At 45.8% G+C, this 12,615-nt stretch overlaps 1 protein-coding gene across 2 annotated transcripts in view; it reads left to right on the forward strand.

Moving 5' to 3' along the window:
- Positions 1-12,615, forward strand: part of OPRD1 (opioid receptor delta 1) — a 38,234-nt gene that overhangs the window by 18,299 nt on the left and 7,320 nt on the right. For both annotated transcript variants that reach the window (XM_045476350.1, XM_045476351.1), the window contains exon 2: positions 10,445-10,794. In XM_045476350.1, coding sequence (XP_045332306.1) covers positions 10,445-10,794 — 350 coding nt within the window. The remainder of the gene's footprint in view (positions 1-10,444; positions 10,795-12,615) is intronic.

Genomic DNA, 12,615 nt, shown 5'->3' on the forward strand with positions numbered 1-12,615 from the left:
GATTAAGGGGCGCCTGGGTGGCGCAGTCGGTTAAGCGTCCGACTTCAGCCAGGTCACGATCTCGCGGTCCGTGAGTTCGAGCCCCGCGTCGGGCTCTGGGCTGATGGCTCAGAGCCTGGAGCCTGTTTCCAATTCTGTGTCTCCCTCTCTCTCTGCCCTTCCCCCGTTCATGCTGTGTCTCTCTCTGTCCCAAAAATAAATAAACGTTGAAAAAAAAAATTTAAAAAAAAAATAAAAAATAAAAAAAAATAAAAAAAAATAAAGATTAAAAAAAAAAGAAAAAGAAACAAAACTCAGGTGTACAGAGTATGTAAAATCATGCCTGGGAAAGACCCGGCACATTGTGCTTGTCTGTAAATGCTGGTCGCCACCCCCTTGTGACCAGAGGTGTACGTTTAGTTCTGAATTGACCTCTCTTCCTCATGTGTCGCCATTGTGCCTGTGACATTGTTCTGAGGTTTGTGGGTCTGTCTCTCCCAACCCGACCCGGACTGTGAGCAGATTGTCTCCACACTCCCAGACCATAGCAGGGTGCAGGAATGTGTGAAAAACAGGACGCTGTGGAGCTAGCCCATGTCCAGATGTTTACTCCACTTGGTCTTGGCCTCCAGGCTGGGCCCCTCTCCCTGGCTACTGTTTGATGAGCTAGTGCAGGTGGCAGGGAGGCTGGGGGACAGTGAACAGCAAAGTGCAGAGACCAGATCTAAGGCTGCATCCGAATGCTGGTACTTTTGAGCTGCATGACTTTGGGCGAGCCGTCCATCTTAGCTCATCTGTGGAGTGAGGACGGAATTAGCACTCAGGGCTGCAGTGAGAAGGAAATGAAGTCATGCAGTCACTGGTTTGGCATGGTGCCTGGCCCATGAAGGAAAAGACACACAGAGAATATTGCTTAAAGAACACAAACAACCGACCCAAAGCTGTCAGACCCGTCCCATGCAGGCCTTGCACGAAGGAGGGAGCATTTTAACCTTCTGAGCACCAGGCACTAAGATAGCAGCTACTCTAACCAAGTGCGTGGCTTTCCCTAGGGGTGAAAATTCTTACTAGGGGTTTGTCAGCTGAGAAGTGCAGCTCTCCAGAGGCGCAGGAGCACGTATGGACAATGTGCTTCAGGCACAGAGCACACCTGGTCTCCATCACGTTGAGGTGGTGATGATCTTCCCTGCCAATGGGGCTTGTCCGACAGATGATGGAATGGGTTTAAGGCTGTGGAATGAACGTGGCCGGTCACTCCGGGCTTCATAGAAAGGGGGCTTCACTGAGGACTGAGAAACTAGATCATTATCCTTCTTTGTAGAGAGCAAACTCCCCTAGCAGCTGTGTAATTCAAGATGACCTAATGGAGGGTTTTGACTTAGAAGAAAAGCAAAGGATTTCCCGGGGCATCTTACAGTCAGTAGAGGTTTGCCAGGCTTACTATCCTCACCCCCAGAGGTGGACCCAATGGGAACCTCTGGGTCACCCCAGAGGCGGACCCAATGGGAACCTTATGAGAAAAAAGCAGAATAGTATCAGGGGAAAAAGAACCCCAAGGGCTGTCAGTTCTTGTCTACACGCCGGCCAGTAAGCTAGATACTTTCACATGTGTTGCTTCTAAAAAGCCAGTTACGCTGAAATTGCCAACAAGGACACAGGTTTAGAGAGGTGAAGTAATAAGTATGTTGAGGAACCAAGTTCTAAAGGATTCCCACACCACAATCTTAAACTTAGAAAACAGACACAATAACAGCACTTTATGATTCACTTTTTTTAAAATTATGGTCAAATACAAGTAACATAAAATTCACCATTTTAACGAATTGTAAGTACGTTAAGTACATTCACATTGTTGTGCAGCCATTTCCACCATCTGTCTCCAGAACTTTTTCATCTTCCCAAACTGAAACTCCCTACCCATTAAATAAGAACCCCCCCCTCCCCTAGCTCCTGATAACCACTTTCTGCCTCTATGAATCTGACTACTCTAAGTGCCTCATTATGAGTGGAGTCACAGAGGTTTTTGCCCTTTTGTCACTGGCTTATTTCACTCGGTACAGTGTCCTCAAGGTTCATGCATGTTGTAGCATGTGTCAGAATTTTCTTCCTTAAAAAGGAATGTTCTGTTGTATGTATAGACCACATCTTGTTTATCCATTCATTTGTCAATAGATACTTGGGTTGTTTCCACCTTTTGGCTATTATGAATGTGCTACTTTGAATGTATATAGATACCTCTTGGAGACCCTGTTTTAATGCTTTGGGTATGTACCCAGAAGCTGGAATTGCTGGACCATATGGCAATTCTGTTTCCAGGTTTTTTAAGGAATCGCTATTGCTGTTTTCCCACAGTGGCTACACCATTTTATATTCCCACGAACAGTGTACCAATTTCTCCACATCCTTGTCAACACTTGACATTTTTTTTTTAATGTTTATTTTTGAGGAGGGGCAGAGAGAGAGGGCCAGAGGAATCTGAAGCAGTCTCTGTGCAGACAGCAGAGAGCCCGCCTCAGGGCTCGAACTCACAAACTGTGAGATCCTGACCTGAGCCAAAGCTGGACTCTTAACTGACTGACCCGCCTAGACATCCCTCTGTTTTTGTTTTTGTTTGTTTGTTTTTTTTAATAGTAGTCATCCTAATAGGTATCAAGTGGTATCTTATTGTGGTTTTGATTTGCATTTTCCTGGTGATTAATGATGTTGGGCATCTTTTCATGTGCTTATTGGTCATTTTGATATCTTTAGAGAAATGTCTATTTTTGCCAAAGTTTTTAATCCAGTTGTTTTTTTTTGCAAGTTTTTGCATTTTTTGCAAGTTTTTTGCCCAATTTTTAAACCAGTTGTTTGCTTTTTTTTTTTAAAGTATTGAGTTGTAGAAGTTCTTTATATATGTTGCATATTAAGCCCTTATCAGGTATGTGATTTACAAATATTTTCTCTCAGTCTGTGTGGGACCTCTTCATTCTGTTGATGGCATTCTTTGATGCACCAAGTTGTTTAATTTGAATGCAGTCCAGTTTACCTGTTTTTCTTTTATTGCCTGTGATTTTGGTGTCATATCCAAGAAATCATTGCCAAATCCAGCATCATGTAGATTTTCCTCCTATATTTTCTTCTAAGAGCTTTATAGTTTTAGCTCTTACATTTAAGTCTTTCATCCATTTTTTTAGTTAGTTAGTTAGTTAGTTAGTTTGTTTATTTATTTATTTATTTATTTATTTATTTAGAGAGGGAGAGAGAGAATGCATGCATGAGCAGGGAAGGGGCAGAGAGAGAGAGAGAGAGAGAGAGAGAGAGAGAGAGGGAGAGGGAGAATACCAAGCAGGCTCTGCACTATCAGAGCAGAGCCTGATGCGGGGCCCAAATTCATGAACCATGCGATCATGACCTGAGCTGAAATCAACAGTTGGATGCTTAACCAACTGAGCCACCCAGGTGCCCAGTCTTTCATCCATTGAGTTAATTTTTTATATGGCATAAGGTAAGGATCTAATGTCATATCTACAGCTTTTTGAAATAGGAAAAAAATTAGAGACCAACAGTAGGGTTTTGAGGGGTGGGGCAGTAAATGATTTATCTTTCTAGGAAGTTCAGTCTCTCACCCAGTCTTGCTCTTCCCTTCATCTAGCCTCCACACAGTAGTCGAAGTGATCTTTTAAGAAACACACACAAATCAAACCACATCACTCTCTTGCTTAAAATCTCCAATGGCTTCCTGTTGCACTCAGAATAAAATCCAAACTTCCTGCTGTGCATGACTTGACCCCTGCTGACTTCCTGCTACATCTTCTGTTGCTTCCTCTTGGGCTTACTGCCATTTAGTCACACTTAATTTCTGATCTTTCCTGCAGCTCATTGAGCTTTTTGCTGCCACAGGGCCTTTACACATGCTGTTCTTTCTGCCTAAAACAACCTACCTCCTTATCTTCACATGGCTGACTCCTTATTCTTTCCAACCTGGTAGAAATGTCACCTTGTCTTAATCAGCTCAAACTGCCATAACAAAATACCATAGACTGGTTGGCCTAAACAACAGAAATTTATTTTCTCACAGTTCAGGAAGCTGAAAATGGAAGATGAAGGTGCCAGCATGGTCAGTTTCTGATGAGAGCTCTTTTTCTGGCTTCTAGGTGGCCACTTTCTTGCTGTGTCCTCATTTGGCAAGAAGAGAGGGCAGGGGAAGGAGAGGGAGAGAGGAGCAAGCTTTCAAGTGTCTCTTATAATTCAGTTCATAGCACACATTCTCAGAGAAGCCACTGTTGACCTTCCAATCGAAGCCAGATTCCTTCCACAAACCCCCCTCACACTCCCTCTGGGTAGTGTCCATGACCATACCCTGTTCTTATTCTTCATGGTAGAGCCATAATAGTGAGTAACTGTACATTAATCAGTGCAGCAATTTGTTTAATGTCTGTCTCCTCCCTGAGACCATAAATTTCAAGAAACTAGACTGTCGTCCTCACTCCTGTATTCCTTATTCAGTGCCTGGAACATACCAGATGCTTGATTATTAATCAATAATCTACCTGTTGGAAGAGTGAACAAACCTCAACCTGTAGTGAGTTCACATTCCTTGACTTTTTCACTAACTCTGGGCAGGGGAGCGGGGCAGGAAGGAAGGTAACATGCACTAAAGGGCAGTATAGAAGAGTCATTACCACATGTTGGCACTAGACTGCATGAATTAAATACCATCTCTACTCCTTACTGGTCGTGTGACTGTGGGCAAGTCACTTCATCTCTTGTGCCTCAGTTTATGTTCCTGAAGAGATGTCAACACATATTTGGATGATGCAGAGCAATTCGAAGGGTAGTGCCAGGCTGAGCAGGGGTGAGGTATAGGGCTGAAAACAGGCGCAGGGGATGGATTATCTATAGAGGGAGCATTGAGACCCTTAGGCCCCCCACTCTTGTACCCTGCACAGTCAGGTGACTAATGCTCCACTCTGCAGGAGGTTAAGGGTTTTTGCCTCAAGTTAAACTGGAGGAACTCTGAACTTGGGCCCAGCAGACACAGAAAGGATCAGAGTGAGGTGCCAAATGGAAAGTGGGGGATCCACAGACTTCCTCTCCAGCTCTGCTACCATAATCCTGACAGCCAGAAGTATGCTCCCCAGGCAGGAGGTTAGAAGACTTTTTCTCAAGGTCCCAGAGAAGAGACATGCTGACATTGATATTTAGATGTTTCCCAATATAAAAGCTTGGTTTCTGCTTAGTCCCCCTACAGTGAGGCGCAGCAGTTGACAGGAGCCCCACACTGATGCACACATGCACACATGTGCGCATGTGCACACACACACACACACACACACACAGCTGCCAATTAGTTATTTAGTGCTTTACTCAAAGATCAACCTTAGTCACATATCACTAGATATTTGAAGGAAGTCTCCAGGATAAAAGAGGGAGGCCAAAGTAGATAAATAAATAGAAATGTTTGAAGCAAATAGTGCAGTGAGCAGAAGAAAATACAAAACAGAAATGATTAGTATCCTCAGAGAGATAAGAGAAGATATTGTATCCATGAAATAGGATGCTATAAATGCTATATAAAAAAGAAATAATAAAAGAAAGAGAAATGACACTGGGAAAATAAAACATGAGAGCCAAAATAAAATAAAAAAGTCAATAGAAAGGTTGAGAGGTAATGAAAAGTAAATTTCCCAGAGGATGTACCAAAAAGACAAAGAGATGGAAAATAGGAAAGATAAGAAAATTAAAGGATCAATCAAAAGGCCCAATATCTGACTGACAATTTTCTAGGGATTCCAGGGAAAGCAGAAGGGAGTTAATTATCAAAGATATGAAGTGAGGATATTTCATATTGAAGGACATGAATCTTCAGAATGAGAGGGACCAATACAAATGAAAAACAACCACCCTAAGGCATCTCATTACAAAATATCAGAATACCAGGGATAAAGAGAAGACCCTAAATGTTTTGAAGGTGGAGAGAACAGATTATATACACATCACCAAGAATCAGAATGGTTTCAGATACCTCAGGGGCAACACTTGAAGCTAAAAGATGAGGGAGCCATGCCTTCAAAATTCTGGTGGAAAACTATTTCCAACTTACTGTTCCATATACAGTCAAATCAGAAGTGAGGATAGAATAAAGACATTCTCAGACATGTGTAAATGGGTATAAAAAGGGTATAAAATTTTACTTCCTATGTGTCCTTTCTTAGGAAGTGACTAGAAGAGGTGTTTCACTAAAGTGAGGGCATTATCCAAGATAGAAAAGACTTGCAAACCAGGAATCAGGCTCTTCAGCACAGGAGGACAGCTATGCAGCTGGCCTAGAAAGCAACTAGTCCCAAATTAAAAGGGAGGAGGAAGATTCCAGGAGGTGAGTCACTAGCAAAACAAAAGGAACTGATAGATTATGTGACTGTGTAGAAAAAGCATTTTACAAGTCTGCTGCAATGTTTGAGGAGATTTCACAATATGTACGTAGAACTAAGCAAATGAGGAAAAGATAGGCAATTGTCAACTCCAGGAAAACCAAAAATATGTACCGAGAAATAAACTTAATTATAGTATACCATTTGGTTCAGCAATGGGCAATATCTATAAAGTAGTAAGAATGTAAACCCCCAAAAAGAGATATTATACCCCAGATTTTAATTTAACTAAAAATTTAGAAGTTGTGATAAAACTATATTGAACAGATGGAGACAGGAAGTGGAGCTGGGTAGTGTAAGAGAATTAATACTCATCTAGTGTATTAGGGGTTGTGGAGGACATTACTAGTATTCACTAATATCTGGTTTTCCTTGCTTCTGGGCACATAGAAGACTGTACTTCTCAACCCCTTGTCATTGGGTGGGGCCACGTGACTAGTTCTGGTCAGTCACCTGCAGCTGTTTCTTTTCCCTCTGTGTTAATCAAGGAGGACTTGGGTTAAGATGGCAGAGCCACAAGTCTGAAATGAACTGGCATTGCCTTATGGAATATAGCTGTCCTGGAGACACTGCATGGACTCTGAAAGGATAAGAAATAAACTTTTATTGTGTGAAGCCACTGAAATATTTGTTACTGCTTTGTAGCCTGGCTTAACTGATACAAACTTCAACACATACTGTCTAAAACTGATAAATTAAGAAATAGCCAACTATGCATATTACTTAGAATTATGGAGATAATCACTAGAAGAATAATTAAACATATTAAAAATGTTCCCTTTGGGGAGCAGGAAAGAAGAGTTAGGAACCTGTTTTCATTTATAGTACTATATGACTTTTTTACACAAAGTAATTTGTAATTGCATTACATTGGCAAAGATAAAATTTTATAAAAATCTGTGTGTGTGTGTGTGTGTGTGTGTGTGTGTGTGTGTGTGTTGGAAGGATTCCCACCAAACCATTACAGTGGCTTTCCTTAGCAGGAAGGACATGCTAGACTGGGCATCTGAGGAACTACAGATCTGGTGGGACATGGAAGGCACTATGGGGAAGGAGTCTACCCCATTGGAATGCAGTCTGAAGGGTCTGATTTTCATCCAGATGGAAATGGAGAGTCGTGGAAGAGTAATAAGCCGTAGAGTATTCTGAGCAAATCTACTTTTGTAGTGAGCACCCTGACTTACCTGGACGATGAATTGTGGGGGAGGGAGGAGGCTGCATGGTCTCCGTGAGAGCCTGGACTAAGACCTGCACGCAAACAAATGTCTATCAAGGGCCTGCTGTTTGCCAGGTGCTATTGGTATGCTCAGCCATGCAGCAGGGAACAAAATGGACCAAGTCCCCTGCCTTTCGGGGAGATTACATGGGTGAGAGAGGCAAACGGAGAGAAAAGAAGTGTAAGTCAGGTGGTGGCTCATGCTATAAAGAAAAATGAAGCAGTTTAAGGAGACGGAGAGATGGTGGGGAGAGGGGTATTTAGACAGGGCGGCCAGGCGTGGCCTCTCTGTGGAGGTGACATTCGAATAGAGTCCTGAATTAAGGGAAGGAGCAAGTCATGCAAAATGTGGGGTTCCAGGCCGAAGGAAGAGCAGTCCAGAGGACCTGAGGTGGGAATGGGCTTGCTGTGCCCCAAGGAACCGCAGAGAGGCCAATGGGGTGGGGGCGGGGCACATCTGGCAACGGGAAAGTTCTGGGAGCCGAGGCCCTGAGAGGTGGTAGGAACCAGTTCATGGAATACGGAGAGAACCCCAGGGAGCTCCTGGGGGGGGGGGGGTTGAGAGAGGGAGAACGGCATGATTTGTCCCAGGAGGCCAGTAAGGCCAGGCTTGGCAGTCGGTTAGTTGAGGAGGATGTGGGGGCACTGGTTAGGACGGGAGCCTCTGGGGCTCTGCCCAGCAGTCAGTGCGGTGCCACTCAGCCCTGCCTGGACCAGCTACAGCAGCTTCATCACCCACTTCCCAGCATCCCAGCCCCCTCTGGGAATTGAAGGATCCTCACAAATCAAAATAGCAGGCAAAGAACAGCCGCTAATTGTTCTGCGTAAAAGAAGCGAAATTAGACGAGTCAGCTGTGGGGTTGAGACCGCCTCCCACACAGCTGTGATCCCGCACCCCGCTGAAGACAGGCTTCCCGAGACTTGCAATTCTGCTGTCTCTGAGCAAAACTTTCTGCTTCTCCAGCCCTGGGGCAAATGACAGCTATTCGGGGAGAGAGTGAGACAGATGCTGGCCCTGGAGGACAATGAGAGAGTCCATTTTTTTTTTTTTTAACTGAAAAAAATCAGTCCCTTCATGAAGGAAGAGATTTCGCTGATACGAATTAATTCCGTCATTTAAAACACATTGGGGGCACTCAGTGTGCATTCATTGCACGTTCTCACAGTTGCCACAACGGTGTCCTGGGTACCCAGGGCCAGCGTGGTAGCAGGGGATTTCTAGAGGGGTGGAGGCAGGCAGTGTGGTTCCACCTTTGGGGCAGAGTGGAAAGAGAGCACCTGTCTGGGAGTCAGGAGGTCTAAGTTCTCGCCTTGGCTCTGCCACTGTGGCTGTGTGATCTTGGGTGAGCCATGACCCCTCTCTGGGCTTCAGTTTCCCTGTCTTTTCTCCAGATGGGCTTTAGGCCACGTCGTGTTTCTCAAACTTTAGAGCCCATAAGAATCACTTGCGGGTGGTGCTTGTTAAAGATTTCTGGGACACCTGACTGGCTCACATGGTAGAGCATGTGATGTGACTTTTGATATCGGGGTTGTGAGTTCAAGCCCCATGTTGGGCCTAGAGCTTACTTAAAAAAAAAAAAAAAACAAAAACAAAAAAAACAGATGAAGATTGCTAGGCCTGGGTGCCATAGATTCAGATTGTAGTAGGTCTGAGGTGCGGTCCAAGTCTACTTCTAGGAATTCTGAAGGGAGTCCTTGGACCATGCTTGCATAAAATCACTTTCCCTCAATCTCTCAAGGGCTCTTCCTGCTCTGAAATTTGAGGAGTCATTCGTGCAACCCTTCTCTGGGTTTCTCAGATCACTCTAGGGGCATGAAAGAACTCCTATTCCCTGCCTCGGTGTACCTGTGTGTTTCTGCGCCGATCACATTGCACTGGGACAGTATTTCAGTGTATGCAGCCCCCGCTCCCCCTCCCCCCCCCCCCCAGGATGTCCTGTGCCCAGCACAGGCCCTGGTACAGAGAGGGCCATGACGGAAATGTAGGCCAAACAAGCGGGCAGCTGTGGTGCAGGCAGCTGCATGGCAGCGTAGATCATGGAGGGATGTTTCAGGTGCAGGAAGGCTTAGTTGCAGACATTTGGCTTGGACACCAGGGCTCATGCCTTGGGTTGGATGTATGGGTGAGTCCAGCTGCATGGGGATAAGAAGGTCTGGAAGGAACCACAGGAAGGACTGGGAGCCCTGGTCCACCATACAGGGCATCCCAGGAGGTCCAAGGCCCCAGCCAGTCTGCTAGGCAGAGTCCCTTCCTCAGAGCTGGCCAGTCATATTTCCAAAAGGTCAGTGGAAGAAGCCAGAGGGTCAGGTCACTCTGGTATAGTCCCCAGCTTCATTGTTCACATATGAAGAATAATAACTATCATATAGTGAGCCCTTGCATGCTTTGGGCTCAGGGATACGTGCTGTATGATCTATGAACTCTATGAGGTTGGTAAAAGCATCACCCCCTTTTTACAATTTACAGACTCTGAGGCTTAGAGAGTTCAAATTACCAGCCCAGAGTCCCTCTGTTAATAACTAGTAGAAGCAGGGTTAGAACCTAGACCTGTTTTCCTCTGGAGCCCAGTTTTGTTTTTAACCATGTTGCTTAGTACCCCTCAGATGACAAAGGATTTTTTCCTAAAATACTTGCTGCCAAAGTCACCCACAGCCAGAGAAATCCTTTTGCATCTGTTATAGTGAGAAGGAGTGATGCTGAGTCAGAGTGTTTAGGGTTCTAGTCCCACCTCTGCCACTGACCTTCTGTGTGTGACTTTGGGCAAATCATTTCCTCTGAGTCTCATGTGAAACTGAAATCTGTGAAATGGGGACAATTACACACGCACTTCCTTTTAAGGTACACTAAGATGAAGACAGCCACCAACATCTATATCTTCAACCTGGCCCTGGCAGATGCACTGGCCACCAGCACACTGCCCTTCCAGAGTGCCAAGTACCTGATGGAGACATGGCCCTTTGGAGAACTGCTCTGCAAGGTTGTGCTCTCCATTGACTACTACAACATGTTCACCAGCATCTTCACACTCACCATGATGAGTGTCGACCGCTATATTGCTGTCTGCCACCCTGTCAAGGCCCTGGACTTCCGCACACCTGCCAAGGCCAAGCTGATCAACATCTGCATCTGGGTCCTGGCCTCAGGTGTTGGTGTACCCATCATGGTCATGGCCGTGACCCGCCCCCGGGGTGAGTGAGTGAGGAAGCTTTGGTACAGCCACTGACCACAGAAGGCAGCATGGGGGCCCCTGTGGGTATGCAGGCCACTTACTAGAGTGGATGTAGTTGGCTCCATACCAGTAGAGGTGTGGATTGCTGATCAAAGTGTGGGTGGCTGGCTAGTGAGAGGGTGCGTAGTCAACCAATTGGACATGAATGGTTGACTATTGTGACAACGGATGACTGGTCAGTGGTCGGATGGGTTGCTGGCCAACGGAAATTTATGAATGGGATGGTGGAGGGTTGATCTATGGGGATGTAGCAGCTGGCCAGGAGTGTGTGGATGACTGGCTTAAAGGGAGATGGATGGCCAATTGGGTGAGGGTGTCACTGACCAGGGAGCAGTGGAGGCCATAAGATCTACAATCTCATCCCAAATGCCCTTCCACCTCAGTTTGAAAACCACTGGCCCAGATGACCAAAGCAAGCCCTAGAGAATGGCCGTTAGAGAATAACAGGTACATTCCCTCAGAGTAAAAATGGTAACTAGTTTAGTAACTACTTCTATCAGTCAGGGTGGCAGCTGTAACAAGCAATCCCCAAAGCTCAGTGCTTAACAGTGTAGTTTATTTCTCAGTCATATCACAGTCTAACGTGAATCAGAGGAGGAGGAGCTCTTATTCCACAGTTCTTCAGGAACCCAGGCTCCTAAAGATGGTTTTGGAATCCTCCACTGCTGGCATTTGGCCAGCAGATGAATATGGAGAAGGAGTGATAGAGTATGGCCAACATTTAGACGTTATGGCCCATCTCCTCCTAGTGATAGCTGGTTATGTGGCTCCTGCTTGACATAAGGAAGTGGGATAGAAAGTAGTTTTAACCATGTTAAAGACCTTGGTCACTAACCTATCTGAGCCACACTGTATCATGGGGTGTTGAGAGGAGGCTCTATGTGTAAAATATTCAGGACAAGGCAGGGATACATCCAGAATCAGAGAGGTCAGGTGGCTTACTTAGGGTCACGTGGCTAGGCATTTGATGGAACTTGGCCTAGCACCCAAGGCTCCTGCCCTTATATCTGTTACTCCCATTGGCCCCTGAGTTGGAGGTTTGCAGAGGGTCGTGCTGTGGGTGGAAGGGGAATAGGTTTGGTGGGAGGCCTTTTGACCACCTTAACCATCACATACAGCTTCCCTGTAATTGGTCTTGACTCAGCAGCTGGGCCCCATTGCTCACTGCCAGCCTTCAGTTTATGGGCCATTAACTGTAGCCCTGCTAGGGGTCAGACCAGATGGGCCTCCTCTCTCTGCACTCCATCCCCTGCACATCCTCCCCACTCAGCACTTGGTTCTGTATGCAGCTTGCTGTGTGACCTTGGACAAGTGCTGTTCCTCTCTGAGCCTTGTTCTGCCATCTGCACAATGAAGTCCTTGGACTCAGTCATCCCTGGGGGTCCTGCCATCCTGTTGTCCGGTGGACTCCCTCTGTGGATCCCCAGCACCTTTCTACAACTCTCAGGATCCAAGTCCACAGCATGGCTCCTCAAATCCCAGAGTTCCAAGAGATCTTGGGAGCTCCCCAGGACAGTCTCAGGCCTGTTTCTGAATTCCAAAACATCCACTAAGGTGCTCATCCAGCCCACACCCACACTCCAGGAACAGGGAGCTCATTCCACCCTGGGTACACCTCTGGACAAATCTAGCAGTCAGCTCTTCTTGCCATTAAGCTGAGATCTGCCTCCCTGACCTAGCCCTGACTTCTGGACTCCTATATGTATCTGCCCCTCTGCCCTGTGACTACACCAAGAGCTTGAACCACCTTGTACTAATGTTTCACATGCCATAGCCTATT

The sequence above is a fragment of the Leopardus geoffroyi genome, chromosome C1 (assembly GCF_018350155.1).
Source record: "Leopardus geoffroyi isolate Oge1 chromosome C1, O.geoffroyi_Oge1_pat1.0, whole genome shotgun sequence".
NCBI lineage: Eukaryota > Metazoa > Chordata > Mammalia > Carnivora > Felidae > Leopardus > Leopardus geoffroyi.